General features: G+C 37.1%; 1 protein-coding gene across 1 annotated transcript in view; it reads right to left on the bottom strand.

The window, feature by feature from the left end:
- Positions 1-5,389: 5,389 nt before the first annotated feature.
- The window catches only part of LOC126483968 (serine/threonine-protein kinase Nek7-like), a 65,000-nt gene continuing 50,925 nt past the window's right edge, over positions 5,390-19,464 (bottom strand). The window contains exons 5-6 of the mRNA XM_050107268.1: positions 14,327-14,512; positions 5,390-6,474 (exon numbers count right to left, since the gene is read on the bottom strand). Coding sequence (XP_049963225.1) covers positions 14,330-14,512 — 183 coding nt within the window. The 3' untranslated portion in view covers positions 5,390-6,474; positions 14,327-14,329. The remainder of the gene's footprint in view (positions 6,475-14,326; positions 14,513-19,464) is intronic.

Here is a 19,464-nt window from a genome sequence, read left to right as displayed (position 1 = left end):
GCATGTACAGGGACTACAGGTCCCTTAATACTCGCACCATTATCGATAACTACCCCATTCCACATATCCAGGATTTCACGCAATTATTATATGGTTCTAAGTTTTTCTCTGTTTTAGATTTTTCCAAGGTGTACCATCAAATCCCTATGGATCCACCGGATATTCCGAAGATGGCCATCATCACACCTTTTGGCCTATTTGAATACTGTTACATGCCTTATGAATTGAAAAATTCAGCGCAGACATGGCAGCGGTTCGTTGTTTCCATTTTACTCCCTGTGCCATTTGCTTATGCTTACTTGGATGATATACTGATCTTTTCCTCCTCCACTGAGGAGCATCAAGTTCACCTCAATGCAGTCCGTTTGGCTCTCGCTAAGGACCTTCTGCTGAGACATTTCCGCCTTATGGACTTCATCTGTCAGCACTCTTCTGATGCATGCTATATCTGCAGCGTAAAGAATGTTGTGGCAGACTATCTTTTCTGCATCTACATAGTAACTGCATTGCTGATTCTGGAAGAACTCACATGACTTCAGGCCAAAGAAGATGATATACAGCAAAGAATATCGGACAACGAGTCATCTCTCTGTCCGACACCGTATCCTACACAGGTTGACAATCCCTGCCCTTTGCAACATCTCTATGGGCATTCACCACCCCCTGGTTCCTACTGCCCTTTGCTATAGGGTCTTTACTGCTTTGCATGGCTTGGTCCATCCTAGAATGTGAACAACAATGTGGATAGTTGCTGAAGTGCTTGGTCTGGAATGGTGTGAAGCACGACTGCTGCACTTGGACCCGCATGTGCGTCACGCGCCAGTGCAGCAAGGTTGGCAGGCACACTCAACCTCCATTGGGCAAGTCTGACATTCCAAAGGAATGCCTTCAGCATGTCCTCATCGACGTCATTGGCCCTCTCCCCCTTCCAAGGGTTACAGATGCATCATATCAATCATCGATCGCATGATCCGCTGGGTCGAGGCTGTCCTTCTTATTGAAATCGTGGCCGAGACCATTGCTCGTTCTTTTGTCTCAGTGTGGATTGCTTATTTCGGCTGTCCCCGGTCTCTCATGACTGATCAGGGATGACAGTTCAAATCCATCCTTTTTGCATGACTGTGTAAACTCTGCGGTGTTGCCAAATTCCAGTACCACTGCTTACCACCCGCAGACAAACAGCCTGGTCAAACGGTGGCACTGCACTCTCAAGGCTTCCCGTATGTGCCACGGTGGCTTATGGTCTGAGGACCTCCCATGGGTCCTGTTGGGCATTCGCTTGGCCCATAAAGACGACTTGAGCGCATCACTCGCCGAGATTCTATACGGCGAAGCCCTCCTCCTTCCGCAGAATTTGTGGAGGGTTCACCATCGGCCAATACTGTGGATCTTTCTGCTCTGGTTGAATGGGTTCAGGCGCACGTCGCACACCTTAGCAACCCCCGTCCACGCTGCCGCCACTGCCGGTGGCGGCGTAAGTAGCTAAAATCATCTCGTGACTTTTAATTGTTGTTTTGTAAATCTTACATTTAAAAACGTATTCGACTGTTTAGTTTTATATAAAAGGAAGTGGCGGACGTGGCACGATGGCAGTCTGCATTATTGTCTTTCAAAAGCTGTTTGTGTGAGAATCTTTCAGAGGCTATCAGACGCCCAATGTTATTTCACCAATGTACATGTTAATCAGTCACAATATAAGACAAGAAAACTGATATACTCCGTGTTTTATTTAAAAATTGGTACATCAGCAATGCCAAATTCTGGGACTTTCTGAAGCAACAACACCCGAGGATAACAAAGTTGAGTATCTCATCATATGGAGTAGCTAAGTTATTATGTGAACTTTCATTAACTGTGACTGAAATTTTCTAGTTTTCACCATTTTCATACTTGTGAATGGTGGAGGCCCAAACTATTAAGTTGCTCTGTTGCTATGGTTGAGAATGCACTACAGACAGAACTGGAGGAACTGTATATTTTTTATCACTCAGCGTCAGTGTTAATTAAAATGTTTCTTTCCTCTCTCACATTTAATGGTGGCATTTCAATAATCATTAACTTGCACCCTCAGGGGGATGCACACTCTTTGTACATCATTCGTGCAGCAAACACATGGTCCCCAGTGTTGTAAAAATGATCAATGCACAAAAAATAAACTATAACTAAATATGAGACTTATGCTTTGATAATGCTTATGATTGACACATGCTTATTATGTTTTTTTGCTAATATGGATTTATGCTTTACGCACACACAAATATGACTATTGACTATTATGATGCTTATGTTGACAGTCATTACACACTTCTACACTTTCATACAGAATGTCTTACACCTTACACTTATTGGATGATGCTTTGAGAAGGAGGCAATGCACACATCAAAAAAAGTTTTGCATCATCCTGGTTTCCAGAACAATGCCTTGATGAACTTGTGGATAGTATGCTATGATGAATACAGGAATGCATCAATGCAAGACGACGTGCTACTGGGTATTAGAGGTACCGGTGTGAACAGCAGTCTGAACCACCAACTCTGAAGGTCTCGCTGTATGTTGATCTCTCTTACAATTGTCTGCACAGGTTCTGGAACTCTCAGAACCAAGGTGATGCAAAACTTTTTTTGATGTGTGAATTATTCTGTAGGTTCTGACGCAATTGTGGTCTGACTCTATGAAGTCTTATGATGAGGATATGAAGTTAACGGTTTTGTTTCTATGATCAACTCCATCACTCTGCTGAGTGTTTGGTAGTGTGTTCTTTCATTTGGCCTTTATGCTTTTCAGCCTTCTGTATTGTCCTAGGGCGACAACAGAAAAATTTACTTAACTGTTTTCTGTAGGCTCCTAGTGTGGCAACAGAAATTTACCTAAATATTCTCTAACTTGACCTTTATGCTTTGCAGCTTTCTGCTTTGACCTAGTGTGACAACAGATAATTTACCTAAATTGCCTTCTGTTTTGTCCTTGTGTGACAACAGATAATTTGATAATTTACCTAGTTGTATTACGTTTCATTCTTTACTGCTCAATTATATATGATGTTTAACACTATTGAACTGAACACTTATATATACTTGGCTCTTTCTTGTTTTCTTTTATTTGGTGGTATTTTTGTCTTGCTTGAATTTCTCTTTGTTTCGGGAAGCTCTTGAAATTTCAAACACATTGTGTGCGATTGATGAACCTTGAGGTTTGTTCACCAATCCTGTTCTGTATTTAGGTAGACTGGATTTTGAGTTGATGTCTGATGTGACATTCTTCAAATGAACTGATGATGATATCTGGAACTGATTGTTCCGTATACTTATGTATATGCTTTTGTCCTTCTTGATTCCTGGTATCTTGTTTTATAATCTTGACTTTTATGTTTGTTTCTTATGCTATGTATTATGATTGTGATAGTGGTCTGGAACTGGATGTTGCACCTTACCATTTTTTTATGTCTAGAATTTTTGTTTTCTTCTTGTATAAATGTAGACTATTTACGTTTCTTTTCAATTTTCAGTATCATGTTAGGGTTAGTTTGTTTAATCTTCAAGTTGTATTACCTTATCTATCTTATGTTATACAGCCTATTATGCTAGTTTGGTTTTAAGCCATTGTTTGTCGCTGTGTGGCAACACCTACATCTGGGTATCACCTTCATTAATGTGGGGGGTGGTACTCAGGAAAATATACAGGGAATCTGTCTTCTGTTTTTCTGCTTTCATAACATGTCATAAGTTTTCTTCTATCTCTTATACTATGTCCTCCATGTGATGATCACCCAACTGGTTTACCTCTTTTCCATATACATATGTTTCTATCACTCAAACCCTTCTTGTTAACTGTGCCATAAGTTGACTTCAACCTGAGATTTCAGGAATGGTCTGGCAAGATAATCTGCAACTTGATTACCTTTGGATTGGATTCTAAGTAATACATGAAAGTTCGGAATTTAATGTTAAGTTTACTGCTATGAGATACAGCTTTTCTTCTAAAAATATATATATTTTCCAAGAAACTTCAAGATGATGCTGTGATGCAGATTCAAGATGATTATACATACACTGACATTGTACTCATATAACACAAAGATGATAATTATGATCTAAACAATTCATACTCAGTCATTACATATGATTTTTGATCTTACAATTCCATATATTGTTGGCTTACTGTCACACTTGAGAGGTTAGGCAGGTTTCAGGCTGAGCAAGCATTTTGTCTAACAGGAATTACCTGTTCGGACCGTTGTGAGGCTGATGCTGATCTACCTGTTCCTTTCATACTAGACTTATCTGTTGCCTTTAAAATTATGTATATACAGGAGGAGGAAACCTATCCAATTTTAGGACATTAATGTGATTATAATATGATGATTATGCTTATCTAAGTCAATATCTCGATACTATTAGTTATATAGATTTACATTGTTTTATCTTGTCACATGATGTATTTTTCAATGGCATCATCAATAAATACATGTAATAATTTAGTGTTGACATGAAGAAAGTTTACATGCCATATTCTATAATCAACATGTTTCATTGAAACATCTCCAACACCTTGACTGTTCCATCCATACACATAGCCCATTTTAAGTCTACCACTTTCTGTCAAAGGCATGGACAACATACTGCCTCAACTTAAAGACACGAGAGCTCAAGCAGATGATTTTTGTGTAGGTATGTTCATAATTACAACTGAGTAACCATCCAGTCTGCTAATATTTATTCTGCACTTGTCAGTACAGAGTAATTTTTTAATGATGTAGTGCATCTACATGTAAATGACTACTCTGTAGTTCAAACTTAAATGCCTGACAGAGGGTTCTTCAAACTGCTTTCAGCCTATTTCTCTATTGTTCCACCCTCCAACAGCAGATGGGAAAAATAACGAACAATTAAATATCTCCCTGTGAGGTTTGATTTCTCTTATATTATTATCATGATCATTTTTCCGTATTTACAATGGTTGCAATAAAATATTTAAGCATTCAAAGGGGAAAGTTGGTGACTGAAATTTCGTGAAAGCTCTTGTCGCAATGAAAAATGCCTTTGTTTTAATGATTGCCACTGCAACTCACTTATCACATTCATGGCATATCCATTTCATATTACCACTCTGCATTACAGCTGATTAGAAATAATTTAATTCCTGTGATCTGATGAGATCAATAGATTTTTTGATGGAGCTAAGTTTAAATTGAGAAGATAATTAGGTTTTACAGTGAAATAAGAGAGCAGTGACTTTACTTCATTTTTTAAAAATTTTATGTATGTTTTTTGAATGAACAATAGTTGTTATTCTGTGAAAAGCATTCAGTAATTTTGCAATACAATAACTGCAATGTTCAATAAATTTACATTGTTTTATCTTGTCACACAATGTATTTGTCAATGTACATCATCAATAAATACATGTAATAATGTAGTGTTGCCATGAGGAAAGTTTAGATGCCTTATTCTACAATCAACTTTCAGATCAATGGTATAAGAATGGAGTATGGAGAACTGTGAACACACCAGAATATTATACTTCACGAGTTCCATTTTTCAGAAAGATAAATTTAAAAATAATAGTTAATAACATTAACGCTATAAGCTCTTTTTCTGTTATTATTGTTCATTGTTAAGAATTTTCACAGTTTACAAAAATCATTCTTTCAGAGGACATTTTGCTTAGTCAGCTTTTTCATTAGTAACATGCTATGTGCAATCTCACTGACACAAACATTAAGAGTATTATGCAAATTAATGAGCAGAAATGCCAATTCACTTAAGGAAACATGAACAGCAGTCAAATTTAATTGTCTAAGAACTGATTGTGATATTTATTTTTCCAGTTTCGTGACATACAAAAGGGGAGGTTTGTGAACAAGTTATAAGAGTTTTCATTTAATGTTAAAACACTTTTAAAAGAATATTACAATTCCATAACTCATGCTATAACATGCAAATTCCATCAAGATACTGAATCACAAAATTTTCATGATATTTTATCACACATTATTCCCATAATAATTAAAACTGCATGCTTCAATATAGTTTTGCTGACACTAAATGTCTTGTATAAAACTGAATTCAAAAATCACAGAACTGTGTTACATCTTGTATGACATATTTAACAGAAAGAATTAATGGTATGCAAAAAGGTACAAAACACAGAATATTACTCTTTAAATTTTCTACAAAGTAGCAAAGTAGGGAGATCCGGTTAAAATTGCATACACAGTCCACTATCTTTCATATGGTATTCTGATGAGAATACTAATCCAGTTTTTTAAAATTTGACTCTTCACTGCAGTACAGATATGTTCTAACTTCAGTCAATAATAAATGAGAATCTAGTTATCTTAAAAGAATACCTTGTGACAGTTTTTAAATTTGTAAAACAATAATAATTAAAACAGCTCCATAATTAAATGTTCCTCTATTCTTTGGTACGGGAAGAATACTGGAAAACCAAGTACATTTCTTGTTTCTCAGTACCTGAAAGCAAGTGAAATTCTTAAAATGAAGAAATAATCACAAAATGTAAACACACGACACTACAAATTAAGTAGTAATAGTTTCTAAATTTTTACCAGAGATTATGATTGATGTTTACATTTATGTGCTAAGTGTGTCTTTCACAGTTATCTAAGTAAAATGACTTGCAGGTACAGTCAGTGACAGAATTCATGAGATTCTTTGTCTTATCATTACGCCAAACTGCACAGCTTTGCTGACCCTGATACAGCAGCACAAAGCACAAATAGCACATTGTCTACGGGTGTGAAAAGCTATCTGAGCTTTGTCAGACTGTTCTGATAATGTGGGGGCTATACTGCTGCTGATTAATTTCTTGCATATGTTTACTTGCTGTTAACATTTAAGAACTCCAAACTATTTTTTATTAAGAAATGTCTTACAAATTGATGGAATTCACAGTAAATGATGACTCTTCAAGCCCCTTCCGCTGTTTTTTAGTCCTTTATTGGAAACAATACTGGTTTACACCATTATAGGTGTATCCTCATTTGGTGTAATGATTAACTCATAAACAATGAGGAAGTTACGATGTCTCATATTTCTGCTGAACATAAAAAATGTTAATCTATTATATACAGTTGTTAATAGTGAAATTGGCATTAAGCACCAGTAGATGAATGTCTAATTGGACACAAGGGGTGATAATACCATTAAGCAAATGTTAAAACAGCAACTGTTTACTACGCCAATGCTAATAACTGGTCATTGGTGGTGCTGTACTAGAATTTCACATTGACAAACATTCAATGCGAGTTTCATAACATAAATCATGCAAAATTGATATCACATTCCCAATCAAGCATGCCCATTAAAAAGAAAGAGAACTCAGTCACATGCTGTAACCCAAAACTGGATATCAACTTCAGTCACTGGGGATACAGAAAAACTCAAAAAGTATTAGAAATACTACATAGGCCTCTAAATCCTGTAAAACAAACATTTTGAAAGTGCCATTCAAAACTCAAACAATATTTCCAAAACATCATGGTCACTAGTAAATTGAGAAATAGGTAAATCTGGGAAACATACAACTGAAAATCACTTGCTGATGAATGGTAAAATAGAAACTGATCACAATAAGGTAGCAGATCTATTTAACAATTGTTTTGCCTGTGTTGGCTCCAGCATAAACAATCAGCTTAAAAAAAAATGCAAATTCAGAGGAACACCAGTGTCAAAGTATAGTTTTGACATCAACAAGTGAAGAAGAAATAATTAAAATAGTGAGTAGCTTGATGAATTCTCATGCAGCAGTATACAATGGTCTTAGTCTGGACACTCAAGAAATGTATTCATAAAACTGCACCACTTTATGAGCAATTATCATTTTTGGTACAGAAGATGGTCTGTTTCCAGGTGAGTTGAAAATTGCTCAAGTTCTGCCTATTTTTAAAAAAGGAAACAAGAAAACTTTCAACTCATATCTGTTCTTCTAGCAACATCCCAAATCTTTGAGAAAGCAATATACAGGGCTATTACAAATGATTGAAGCGATTTCATAAATTCACTGTAGCTCCATTCATTGACATATGGTCACGACACACTACAGATACGTAGAAAAACTCAAAGTTTTGTTCGGCTGAAGCCGCACTTCAGGTTTCTGCCGTCAGAGCGCTCGAGAGCGCAGTGAGACAAAATGGCAACAGGAGCCAAGAAAGCGTATGTCATGCTTGAAATGCACTCACATCAGTCAGTCATAACAGTGCAACGACACTTCAGGACGAAGTTCAACAAAGATCCACCAACTGCTAACTCTATTCGGCGATGGTATGTGCAGTTTAAAGCTTCTGGATGCCTCTGTAAGGGGAAATCAACGGGTCGGCCTGCAGTGAGTGAAGAAACGGTTGAACGCGTGCGGGCAAGTTTCACGCATAGCCCGCGGAAGTCGACGAGTAAAGCAAGCAGGGAGCTAAACGTACCACAGCCGATGGTTTGGAAAATCTTACAGAAAAGGCTAAAGCAGAAGCCTTACCGTTTACAATTGCTACAAGCCCTGACACCCGATGACAAATGCTTTGAATTTTCGGCGCGGTTGCAACAGCTCATGGAAGAGGATGTGTTCAGTGCGAAACTTGTTTTCAGTGGTGAAGCAACATTTTTCCTTAATGGTGAAGTGAACAGACACAATGTGCGAATCTGGGCGGTAGAGAATCCTCACGCATTCGTGCAGCAAATTCGCAATTCACCAAAAGTTAACGTGTTTTGTGCAATCTCACGGTTCAAAGTTTACGGCCCCTTTTTCTTCTGCGAAAAAAACGTTACAGGACACGTGTATCTGGGCATGCTGGAAAATTGGCTCATGCCACAACTGGAGACTGACTGCGCTGACTTCATCTTTCAACAGGATGGTGCTCCACCGCACTTCCATCATGATGTTCGGAATTTCTTAAACAGGAGATTGGAAAACCGATGGATCGGTCGTGGTGGAGATTATGATCAGCAATTCATGTCATGGCCTCCACACTCTCCCGACTTAACCCCATGCAATTTCTTTCTGTGGGGTTATGTGAAAGATTCAGTGTTTAAACATCCTCTACCAAGAAACGTGCCAGAACTGCGAGCTCGCATCAACGATGCTTTCGAACTCATTGATGGGGACATGCTGCGCCGAGTGTGGGAGGAACTTGATTATCGGCTTGATGTCTGCCGAATCACTAAAGGGGCACATATCGAACATTTGTGAATGCCTAAAAAAACTTTTTGAGTTTTTGTATGTGTGTGCAAAGCGTTGTGAAAATATCTCAAATAATAAAGTTATTGTAGAGCTGTGAAATTGCTTCAATCATTTGTAATAACCCTGTACATAAGAAGCTGGAACTTCCTGGTAACCACAAAAGTGATTTCTAAGGGGCAGTATGGGTTTGTTAAGGAGTCATCCACCATTACAGCAGCATCCAACTTAATCAAAGACATCAAACACGCAATAGACAATAAAGAACATATATGTGGCATCTATCTAGACTTACAAGAAGCACTTGACTGCGTTGATATGACCATACTGCTGAACAAACTGTAGAAATATGGCATTAGAGGCACAGCCCATAATCTGATTAGGTTCTATTTGATAAATAGGAAGCAGTTTGTGTCTATTAGTACTAGAGAGGGAGCATACAAATCAACCACCACTTACATTAATTTTGGTGCTCCACCGGAGTCAATATTAGGACCACTTCTTTTTATTATTTATGTTAATGATATCCAGTCTATAACAAACCCTGGTACAGCTATCTTCTATGCAGATGATACCACATTAAAATGCCATAGTCCTAGCTATTCACAACTTGAAGAGCAATACAAAATTGCAGCAGGCATAATTCCACAGTATTTTAATGAAAACTAAAATTAAATACAAATACATCGTTCTATATTGAAGTTGATCCTAGGAGGCAATAAAACTCTTAAAAAACAATTTTAATGGGTGACAAATACATTAAAAAAGAATACTCGACCAAGTTTCTTGGCTTGGCACTTGATGCAGACTTAAATTGGTCTGATCATGTAAATGGTATTTGCAAAAAGCTATCTACTACCATCTATGCCCCAAGAAAACTGATACCTTTTTGTAACATTACCACTCTGAGGCAAATTATTTTGCACTATGGGATAGAGATATGGGGATCCAGCAGTAAGGGTAATGTGAAAAAAGTATTTATCCGTAGAAGAAGGCACTTAGAATTATGGGAAAGAAATAAGTGTCAAGAATTTAAAATACTAACTGTCCATAACCTGTGTGTACTTAAGACAATCATTATGCCAGTTAACAGCAACAAAACACTCAATAAAGAAATACATGACCACAACACTAGACAGAGACTCCACAATATCTCTCAGAATCATACTTTATAAGAGAAGCCCTCACTATGCAGACTAAAAACTACCAAACAGTTTCCACCTGAATATCTCCAAATTGTCCATCACAGAACTAAAAAAGAAATTAAAATTATGGTTCCTAAACAGTCCTGTGTATTCAATAGGTGAGTTTCTAGATTCAGTACATATGTATGTACTGCATGTAGTGTATTGCAATAGCAAATTGTTTTTATGTGTAGTCCATATATGTAATATTGTTCTCTTGAGTAAATTTGGAAAAAATTGTGTAGATAATAATACCAGGCAATAATATGTAACTCTTGCAAGTAAGGCTCTGACTTATCAAGAAGACTGGAACAAAAATAAATAAATTAATAAATTTGTAATCAGTTGATCTTGGACCAAAATAAATAAATAAAATAAATAAATAAACGTACTTTTTACACAGATGCCATCATAAAAGCATAAAATAACTAAAAACATTCCTATAAGACATGTTTGCTCCAACAGATGTGGGACCAGTGCCTAAAACATTCGCAGCAGAGCTGTGTAGGTTGTATATTGAAAGTTATTGTGTTCATAAACAAATGATAACGTGATATTTATCATGCATTGTACTAATACAAATCAGTTATATCTTATCAAAGTAACATTACAAAAAAAAGTCTTTTTCATGAAATAAAGTATCCCAAATTGTCCCGAATTAGCAGGAAAATACGCATTTACGCCTTCAAAATGGTCGGTGTCTACATTCAGTCCACAGTTGCATTGAAATAGTGTTACAAGAGGGACTACAATGAAAGTATGAAAATGTAACAATAAGTGCAGACAGATAACAAAATCCAGTTAACAAATCATCATTAAGTCAATACATTTGACAGTGCAGAAAAAATAGGTATTAGCAAGTGTGCAATTCTGCAGGTTTTTCACTTTTAGATCTACAGGGTACGGAAATTAAGGTAGGGACAAAACTTATGAGGGATAAGTTGTCTTAAGACTTCTTTACTAATTGCTGATCTGCCTCTTCTCTCCAGCACGATTAGAACCAAAAACTTATGCAGTCTTCGCCTGGAAGGACGAACTCTTTACCACGAAGCTAGCATATAACTATAGCACATATCACTCTCTTGTTGTCACAGTGATGGCTAAGATATAGAATTCACAATGTATATGGTGATGTAGATGGAGACCAAGAGATGAATACACTAAACAGATTCAGAAGGATGTAGGTTGCAGTAGGTACTGGGAGATGAAGAAGCTTGCACAGAATAGAGTAGCATGGAGAGCTGCATCAAACCAGTCTCTGGACTGAAGATCACAACAACAACATGGTGAAGTAAGCTGCAGTTCTTGTTGGAACACGCATTCTGGACTCAAAAATACAAATTTGCTACCTGTGTGTCAGCCCTTAAATGAGTATCATTCAGAATATTTCATCTAAATGACAAGAAATATTGACTTAATTTACTATGATAATTCTGATCCACTCCAGGAAGTAAACTGATGGTCACATAGTTGCCAAAAGCATTCTACAATGTTGCCAATTCTCTATTATACTAGCAACAGGCAGAATACGTTTGCTTAGCCAATGTGTTTCTGGAGCTAGCTAGCACTTGGGAGGCTCATGCTTCAAAGACACAGTAGCACCAGCTGCCACTACATTGATTGGGAACAGAAATACCTAGTGAAGGCCAATGCGTTGTGTTTGCATTTATGTAACTACATTTTGGGTCTAAAGCACGGTTACGAATAATATCCAGATGCACCAACTGTGACTAACATCATAAACAACGAACAGGATAAATTATTTGAGCTGCTGTTCTCTTCAGTAGCTGTCATAACTATTTTCATTTTTCTGCCTTGAGTGAACTGCAAATTAAAAAAACTCACTCACCAGAGGTGACTCACTTATTTATCACCACCAGATACTATTAACATTATGGGTAAATAACATTCACTTTAATATTGTATACCTGTAAACATGTTTCGTTGTAACTGATTTTGCTGGCATCACCTCTAACACACAAAAACATAAATAAAGAGACATTCTAACAAATCACGAACATCCACTAAGAAATTTCGTGAGCTGCGAATAACTTAGGTTTCAAATCAAAAAAGTAAACTGTGAAAGTAAATCTTTCACACTGACCGAAAAATAGGACTCAAAAGCTACAAAGAAAATCAGAGAGATGAATAATTGCAGTGCAAGCTATATTCCACCTTCTGGTAACATGAAAGGAGAAGCACTTGTGATGAGAATGCGAAAAAAGGAACAAAAAATGTCACAGTTATATCTCGAGTATGTCATTTGTGCGGTGAAGGTGAACATGATCATCCAGTGAATAGCACTCTTCACCTGATCTTGTGTGGAACTACTGTAGTAGTGTTCAGCAAATAGCAATATGGACTGAGGGTGAGGCGTGCTTGGGTGGCCCATGCAGTTGTGTGTAACCACTGTTGCAAAGGTGGCGTAGATAGTTGATTCATCTGCCTAGTGAGCAGAAGGCACATGTTCAAATCCCAACTTTATTACAAATTTTCATTTGTTGCCAATGAATTCTTTCAATGACCGAATGCAGCAGAGACTGAAATTTCTCCTTTCTGAACATATTCTATGAAAGGTTTGGCCGCAAGACATCACTCATAAATATTTGTGTGTTAGTTACATCCTTACTGCTGAAATTCTCAATATATTAAAAAAATAAAATAATCACCTTTGAAAATGAGTGCTGCTAACCAAACACTATTTCAAGTTATTGATATAACTGAATGCATAGTGCTCAAGTCTTGTAACTGTAAAATTAAATGTTTGAATCTTTGCTATTAGCAGCATCTCTTTATTTCATTTAAATTCTATATTTATTGAGAAATGGAAATGTTAACATACTGTGAATGGATCTCGGGTTTACTCATGTTTCACGTGCCATCCATTGTGGGTGAATCTCAAGATAATTCATTCTGTTTGTAGATGCCATCTTCTGTGGTAGATTTTAACTACTTCATATTGTTAGGTTTTACACCAGTAGTGAATGTATCAAACTTGATTGCCTTTGCTTTCAAGCAGTTACTATTTTTGTATTGAAGTTTCTCCTACTTTTAGAGATGGCCCTATTTAGAAAACAGAAGGAAATGAACAAATCTGAAATATGTTGGGAGGGTTTTGTCCTGATTATTCAGATGTTTCTCATGAAAATGAAGATCCAGATGAATATGCAACTGAATGTTTTTATGTTCTTAGGGTGACTCCAGTGACAGCGACATGATCGAACATGTAAAGGTGCGTAAGATGTCTGTGTCTTCAACTGACTCTGACAATAACATGAAGGTGATTCTGTTCTTGTGTATGATTCTTTTGCCATAATGTTAATTAATTGACTATTACTGAATCATGTTTTTAAATAAAATATGATCTTTTGATTTTAATTACTGATCAATGCAGAAATTTGAGTGCTCCGGAATTAATTAAATTTTGGTACAAAAATGAGAAACATGAAACAGAAAATAAAGGCCTTTTTTCCTTGTAGATATTTAACAGTATTATTAATATACAGAATCTTTTTTGCTTGACAGTAAGGCGTTTCACTTATCTGAATCAAATTTTAATTTACTTTCATGGAACCATTAATTAAAAATTACTTTATTTAAAATTATGATTTAATATTCAATTTGATAATCAGTTACTAAAATGAGCTGGTAAGGTATTGTACTTAACAGTGCTCAAAAATATTCTATTCTTCAAAAGTATCTTTTTCCATTTTCTGAGAGCTATATCAAACTCTTTTAGGAAATTGATGTTCGGATGCCAACCTCTAAATCCCTTAAATAGGAAGGAAACTGAAGAGGGCCAGTCCTTACAGTCCCACAGTGAGTGTAAATTTTTGTTTATTTGCAGTATGAAAACCTGCCCTTTAAGTCTAAAGTAGTTCATAAGATGTACACTATACTGAAATGCTAACAACAACAACAACAACATTAATATGAATCACAGCTTGTACCTTACCAGTCACTGGTCAGAAGATGAAGGTCTTGAACATTGCCAGGAAGCTAAATTCTGTTGGTCTGATGAATATCCACTTGCAGCTGCCTGCAGCTGAGAATGCATTTGTTCAGCTATATTTTTAACATGTTGTATATCTGGCCGTTCATCAGGATCAGGTCTGATACAAACAGCCACAAGTTCACGCAGCTGATAATGAAACACCAAAACTCACACTGTGTATGGGCAATTCATATTAAAAAAAATGTGCATCTTACTATGATATAGTCTGTAATTACACAAATATTCACACCACATTCTTTATCAGTATTTTCTATTTATTTTGAAAAGCATTTCAACATTTTTTGTAAATGCTAAGGTTCCATATTTAACAAATTCCAAAGAGCAATGTTAGGCCATGGAAAATGTGCAGATACTGACAATATCATGATTCAGAAACTACAAAGAATGTAAAAAAACAAATGTGGTACTTTTTCAAAAGAAAGATTGGGTCATCTATGATCACATGATAAAAAAAGTGTGGATGGTTAAAATTAAGAAAAAGAACAAGAAATTAATGAAAAAAGGGAAAACTGACAAGTTTGGATTATAGTGACCAAAGGGTGATTAATCAATATTACTTCACTTAAATCTCTCTCCTCACTCATATTAAACTATAAAATTAATTCAAATATGTTATTCACAACTGAAATTAAAAACATAATGACAGATAAAATTTTTTCTTCTTTTAAGAACACACACAGTGTTGACTGTACATGAGAAGTTACAACTGTTCTAGACTTTGTCTAGCAAGGAACTACTCTCCTTTCAAAAGCACTGCTTTACCAAATGAACCACACCAGAACACCTTGTTATTTATTTATTACGAGTTCTGTTGGTCCTAATAGCAAAAGAATTGCTAGGATATGGTATGATTCATAGGATATGGCAGACTAATGGCAATACTTGTATCAACTAATGGTGCATCATAATACACAAAATTACACAATAAAGCTACAAACATGCACACTCATTTATGCTAAAAAATTCATTTATTGGGTAAAATAAATTTTTCAACGGGCATTCTTTCAATTTGTTTTTATGCTTTGGCATTTCAAGAGCATGTCTTTTATTTCTTTAGATAGAGCTTTGGATACTTTCACACTTGAGTAATGCAGTCCGTTCTGCTAAAGGCTGAAGTTTTTCTGGTTACTATGTAAGTGCTGTTTTGACCTCACATTGTGGCCCTGATATCCACTACTGGTTTTGGAAAAAAAAGAGTGATTTTTATTAATGAAACACAGAAGGTAGAAGATATATTTAATTTGTTAGCAATGTACCCATCCAAGAATTTAGGGCCCGACTTCCTGTATTTATTATCCATTACATTTTATATTTATATCCTCTTGTTCTGTCTATGTCACTTGAATCTGCACATAATTAGTGCTGAGATCCAGATTTTTACCATCATTTAACTTCTTTGGTATCTGTAGATGTCACCAAGGACATGTTCTTTAAGTTAACTGTTAGTAGCTCTGTGTTATTCTCCATACAATGAGTCATGACTAAAGTTGTTTGCTAATTATGTGTCATACCTGTACTGCCAAACCATGTCCCAATAGGTCATGGGCTCAGGTTACACAAGCAGCAAAAATAAAGTTTTTCATGAGAGAAAACTGAAATTTGTAAGTTAAAAGTGTGGTAACTAACAAGTTTGTTAATACAATGAATACGGCACAAATGCTTGCTGCAAAATTGCGTTCAACTAGAAATGCTGTTGTGCAATAATTGTGACACATGGACAGTACAAGTCAAATCACTACTCCTCAAAAACGACATTTGGGGATATGTATCTGGAGACATATCGTAACTCACGGTGTCTGGTGAATGTGAAGTGCTTGCTGCTGCAGAAGCTGCATACAAAGCACGGCTAGTGGCACGTCGAAAAGCAAAAGCAGGCTTTATTTTATCCATCATCAATTCCATCAAGCTGAAGCAGGTACAGAACTGCACTACATCATGTCAGGTATGGCTTAAACTCTAGTCAATCCACGCATCCAAAGGACCTGCTTTCAGAGCAGTACTGCTAAAACACCTCACACTTCACAAATTGCAACCTACTGATAATGTGACAATGAATTCTTCGATGCTGTGGATAAGTTACAAGCAATAGATATTGACATAAATGGTAATATGATGTCAATAATACTGCTCTACAGTCTTCCAGTTAGCTATGACAGTTTTAGGTGTGCTATCGATTCCTGTGACAATCTACCAGCTGTAGAGGGAGTAACGGTAAAATCTTGGGGGGAAAAAAAGCAAGGATTCAGAAAGACAGTGAAATTGCAAGTGCCACAATGTTTGTTAAACCATGTAAGCATTTCATGAACAAGCCAAAACATACTGCAAGTGGCAGAGACAAAGTGGAATGAAAATCAGAACAAAACCAAAAAACAGAAAAATAAGCACAAAAATGCAGTTTTTGTAAGAAGCGACACAAAGAAGATGAGTATGTTTTCAAGAAGAAGCTAATTGTGCAAGCTGCAAGCAATGTTGACCAATCTCCTTGCTGTTTCTCTATGAATGAGCCTCCTCTGAAGTTTTGCGACTATTCTTTGGTGCATAGGCAGTGGTCGCATATCACATATGTGCAATGATCCAAAAGCATTCACAAATGACAGAAACACGAGAGAATTTAATGATTGCGGACAACAGTGCTACACAAGTAACAGTATAGGTGATGGCAACGACAGCCTGAACCAATCTCATTTCAGTGGTAAAGGTTTTGGACAACAAGCATACAGTGACATTTTAGGAAGCTCATGCAGTTATACAAGATAATAATGGTAAAATCAACATGATTGCAAACAGTTTTGGTAACCTCTCTTATTTACAAGTAAATGGTCCAGAAGCATTAATCGTTGTCAAGTCAGAAGTTACACTATATGATCAAAAGTATCCGGACACCCCCAAAAACACACATTTTTCATATTAGGTGCATTGTGCTGTCACCTCCTGCCAGGTACCCCATATACTGACCTCAGTAGTCATTAGACATCGTGAGATAGTAGAATGGGGTGCTCCACGGAAGTCACAGACTTCAAACCTGGTCAGGTGATTGCGTGAAAACTGTACAGGCCAAACTCATCTGTTGCCTGACAGAGACCACTGACGGTTGAAGAGGGTTGCAATGTGTAATAGGCAAACATCTATCCAGAACATCTTACAGGAATTCCAATCTGCATCAGGTTCCAGTACTATGATAGTTAAGTGGGAAGTGAAAACACTTGGATTTTATGGTCGAGCGGCTGCTCGTAAGCCACACATCACGCCGGTAATTGCCAATCAATTCCTTGCTTGGTGTAAGGAGTGCAAATATTGGACAATTGAACAGTGGAAAAAACATTGTGTGGAGTGATGAATCACGGCACACAATGTGTCGATGTGACAGCAGGGTGTGGGTATGATGAACGCCCGGTGAACGTCATCTGCCAGTGTGTGTAGTGTCAACAGTAAAATTCGGAGACGGTGGTGTTATGGTGTGGTCATGTTTTTCAGGGAGGAGCTTGCACCCCTTGTTGTTTTGGATGGCACTATCACAGCACAGGCCTACATTGATGTTTTAAGCATCATCTTGCTTCCCACTGTTGATTTCATCTTTCAACACGATCAAACATCTGTTCATAAAGCACGGCCTCTGGCAGAGTGGTTACATGACAATAACATCCCTATAATGGACTGGCCTGTACAGAGTCCATACCTAAATCCTACAGAACATCTTTGGGATGTTTTGGAATGCCAACTTCACGCCAGGCCTCACTGACTGACATCAATAGCTCTCCTCAGTGCAGCACTCCACGAAGAACGGACTGCCATTCCCCAAGAAACCTTCCAGCACCTGATTGAATCTATGTTTGAGAGAGTGGAAGCTGTCATCAAGGCCAAGGGTGGGCCAGCACCATACTGAATTCCAGCATTACCGAACTTGTAAGTCATTTTCAGCCAGGTGATCACATAGTGTACAAAAAGTGGTATGTAAATCTGGCACGCTCAATTAGGCCTCTGGAATTCGTGAAATATCACCAAAGTGGTCAAAAATGAAAATGTGACACATCTGCAATTCAGTGATGTTGATATCTCCGCATGAACTATGTGTGTTAAAGAAAGAGACACATCCACTCTCTTCACTAAGTGAGAAGGCAACTCACATTAACCTCTACAGTTGATCCACTCTGATGTCTGTGGAACAATGAAAGAGACATCTCAAGGTGGCACAATATTTTTTGTGATCTCTATGGATGACCACATCAAATGGCATTAAGGCTATTTTCTTCAACATTTGTTGAATTCAAAAACCTGGCTAACAATCAGACTGGTCATAAATTAAATCCTTTCAGTCAGACAAGGTAAGGCATACTGCAACAGAAGAATGGACTCCATCTTCAGAATGACAAGAATACAGCAACTTCTAACAGTTCCATACACACCACAGCAGACTGGTGTTACCGAACAATATAACTGTTCACTGGTCAAAATGGCTCATTGTGTGCAGCTCGAGTTGGGACTACCACCATCATTTTCAGCCGAAACCATCATGACATCTAATTACATTTGAAACTGTTGCTTAACTAAAGAACTGTCTGATGGAACTCCATATGAGAAGTGGTTGAAGAGAAAACTTGTCCTATTTCACCTTGTACATTTGGTCAAAAGGTTGTCATCCTGCATACATCATCAAACAAACGAAAGTTTGATCGTAAGGGGAAAGAAGGGATTTTTGAAGGCTATTCTGACTGTCTGGAAGCCTATTGTGTGTGTGTATCATGAGATCACAGTATTCACCTGTCAAGATTATGAGTATCATGAGATTATGAGTAGCATGAGATCACAGGATTCACATGTCAGGATTATGGAAATTTTGAGCCCAATAGAACTTGTATGAACTTCCGCGAAGATGGACTAGATCATCAGCAAAGAGGGGGCATCATCATGAATTCCACTCGAGGAGATTTCAATGGTGATGCAAACACTGAATCAGAGCCATTGTCTGACAGTGATCTATTTTATGGCTTTGAAGATGAGGGACTTCCAATCACTACAGACCAAGAATTCAATACGGACAATGACTTACCATGTGGCAAGACAATTTTTCAAGTGCCATA

This window comes from Schistocerca serialis, chromosome 6, assembly GCF_023864345.2.
Source record: "Schistocerca serialis cubense isolate TAMUIC-IGC-003099 chromosome 6, iqSchSeri2.2, whole genome shotgun sequence".
In the NCBI taxonomy this organism is placed as follows: domain Eukaryota; kingdom Metazoa; phylum Arthropoda; class Insecta; order Orthoptera; family Acrididae; genus Schistocerca; species Schistocerca serialis.
The sequence above is the reverse complement of the archived record's forward strand: the minus strand, read 5'-3'. Positions and strand labels throughout refer to the sequence as shown.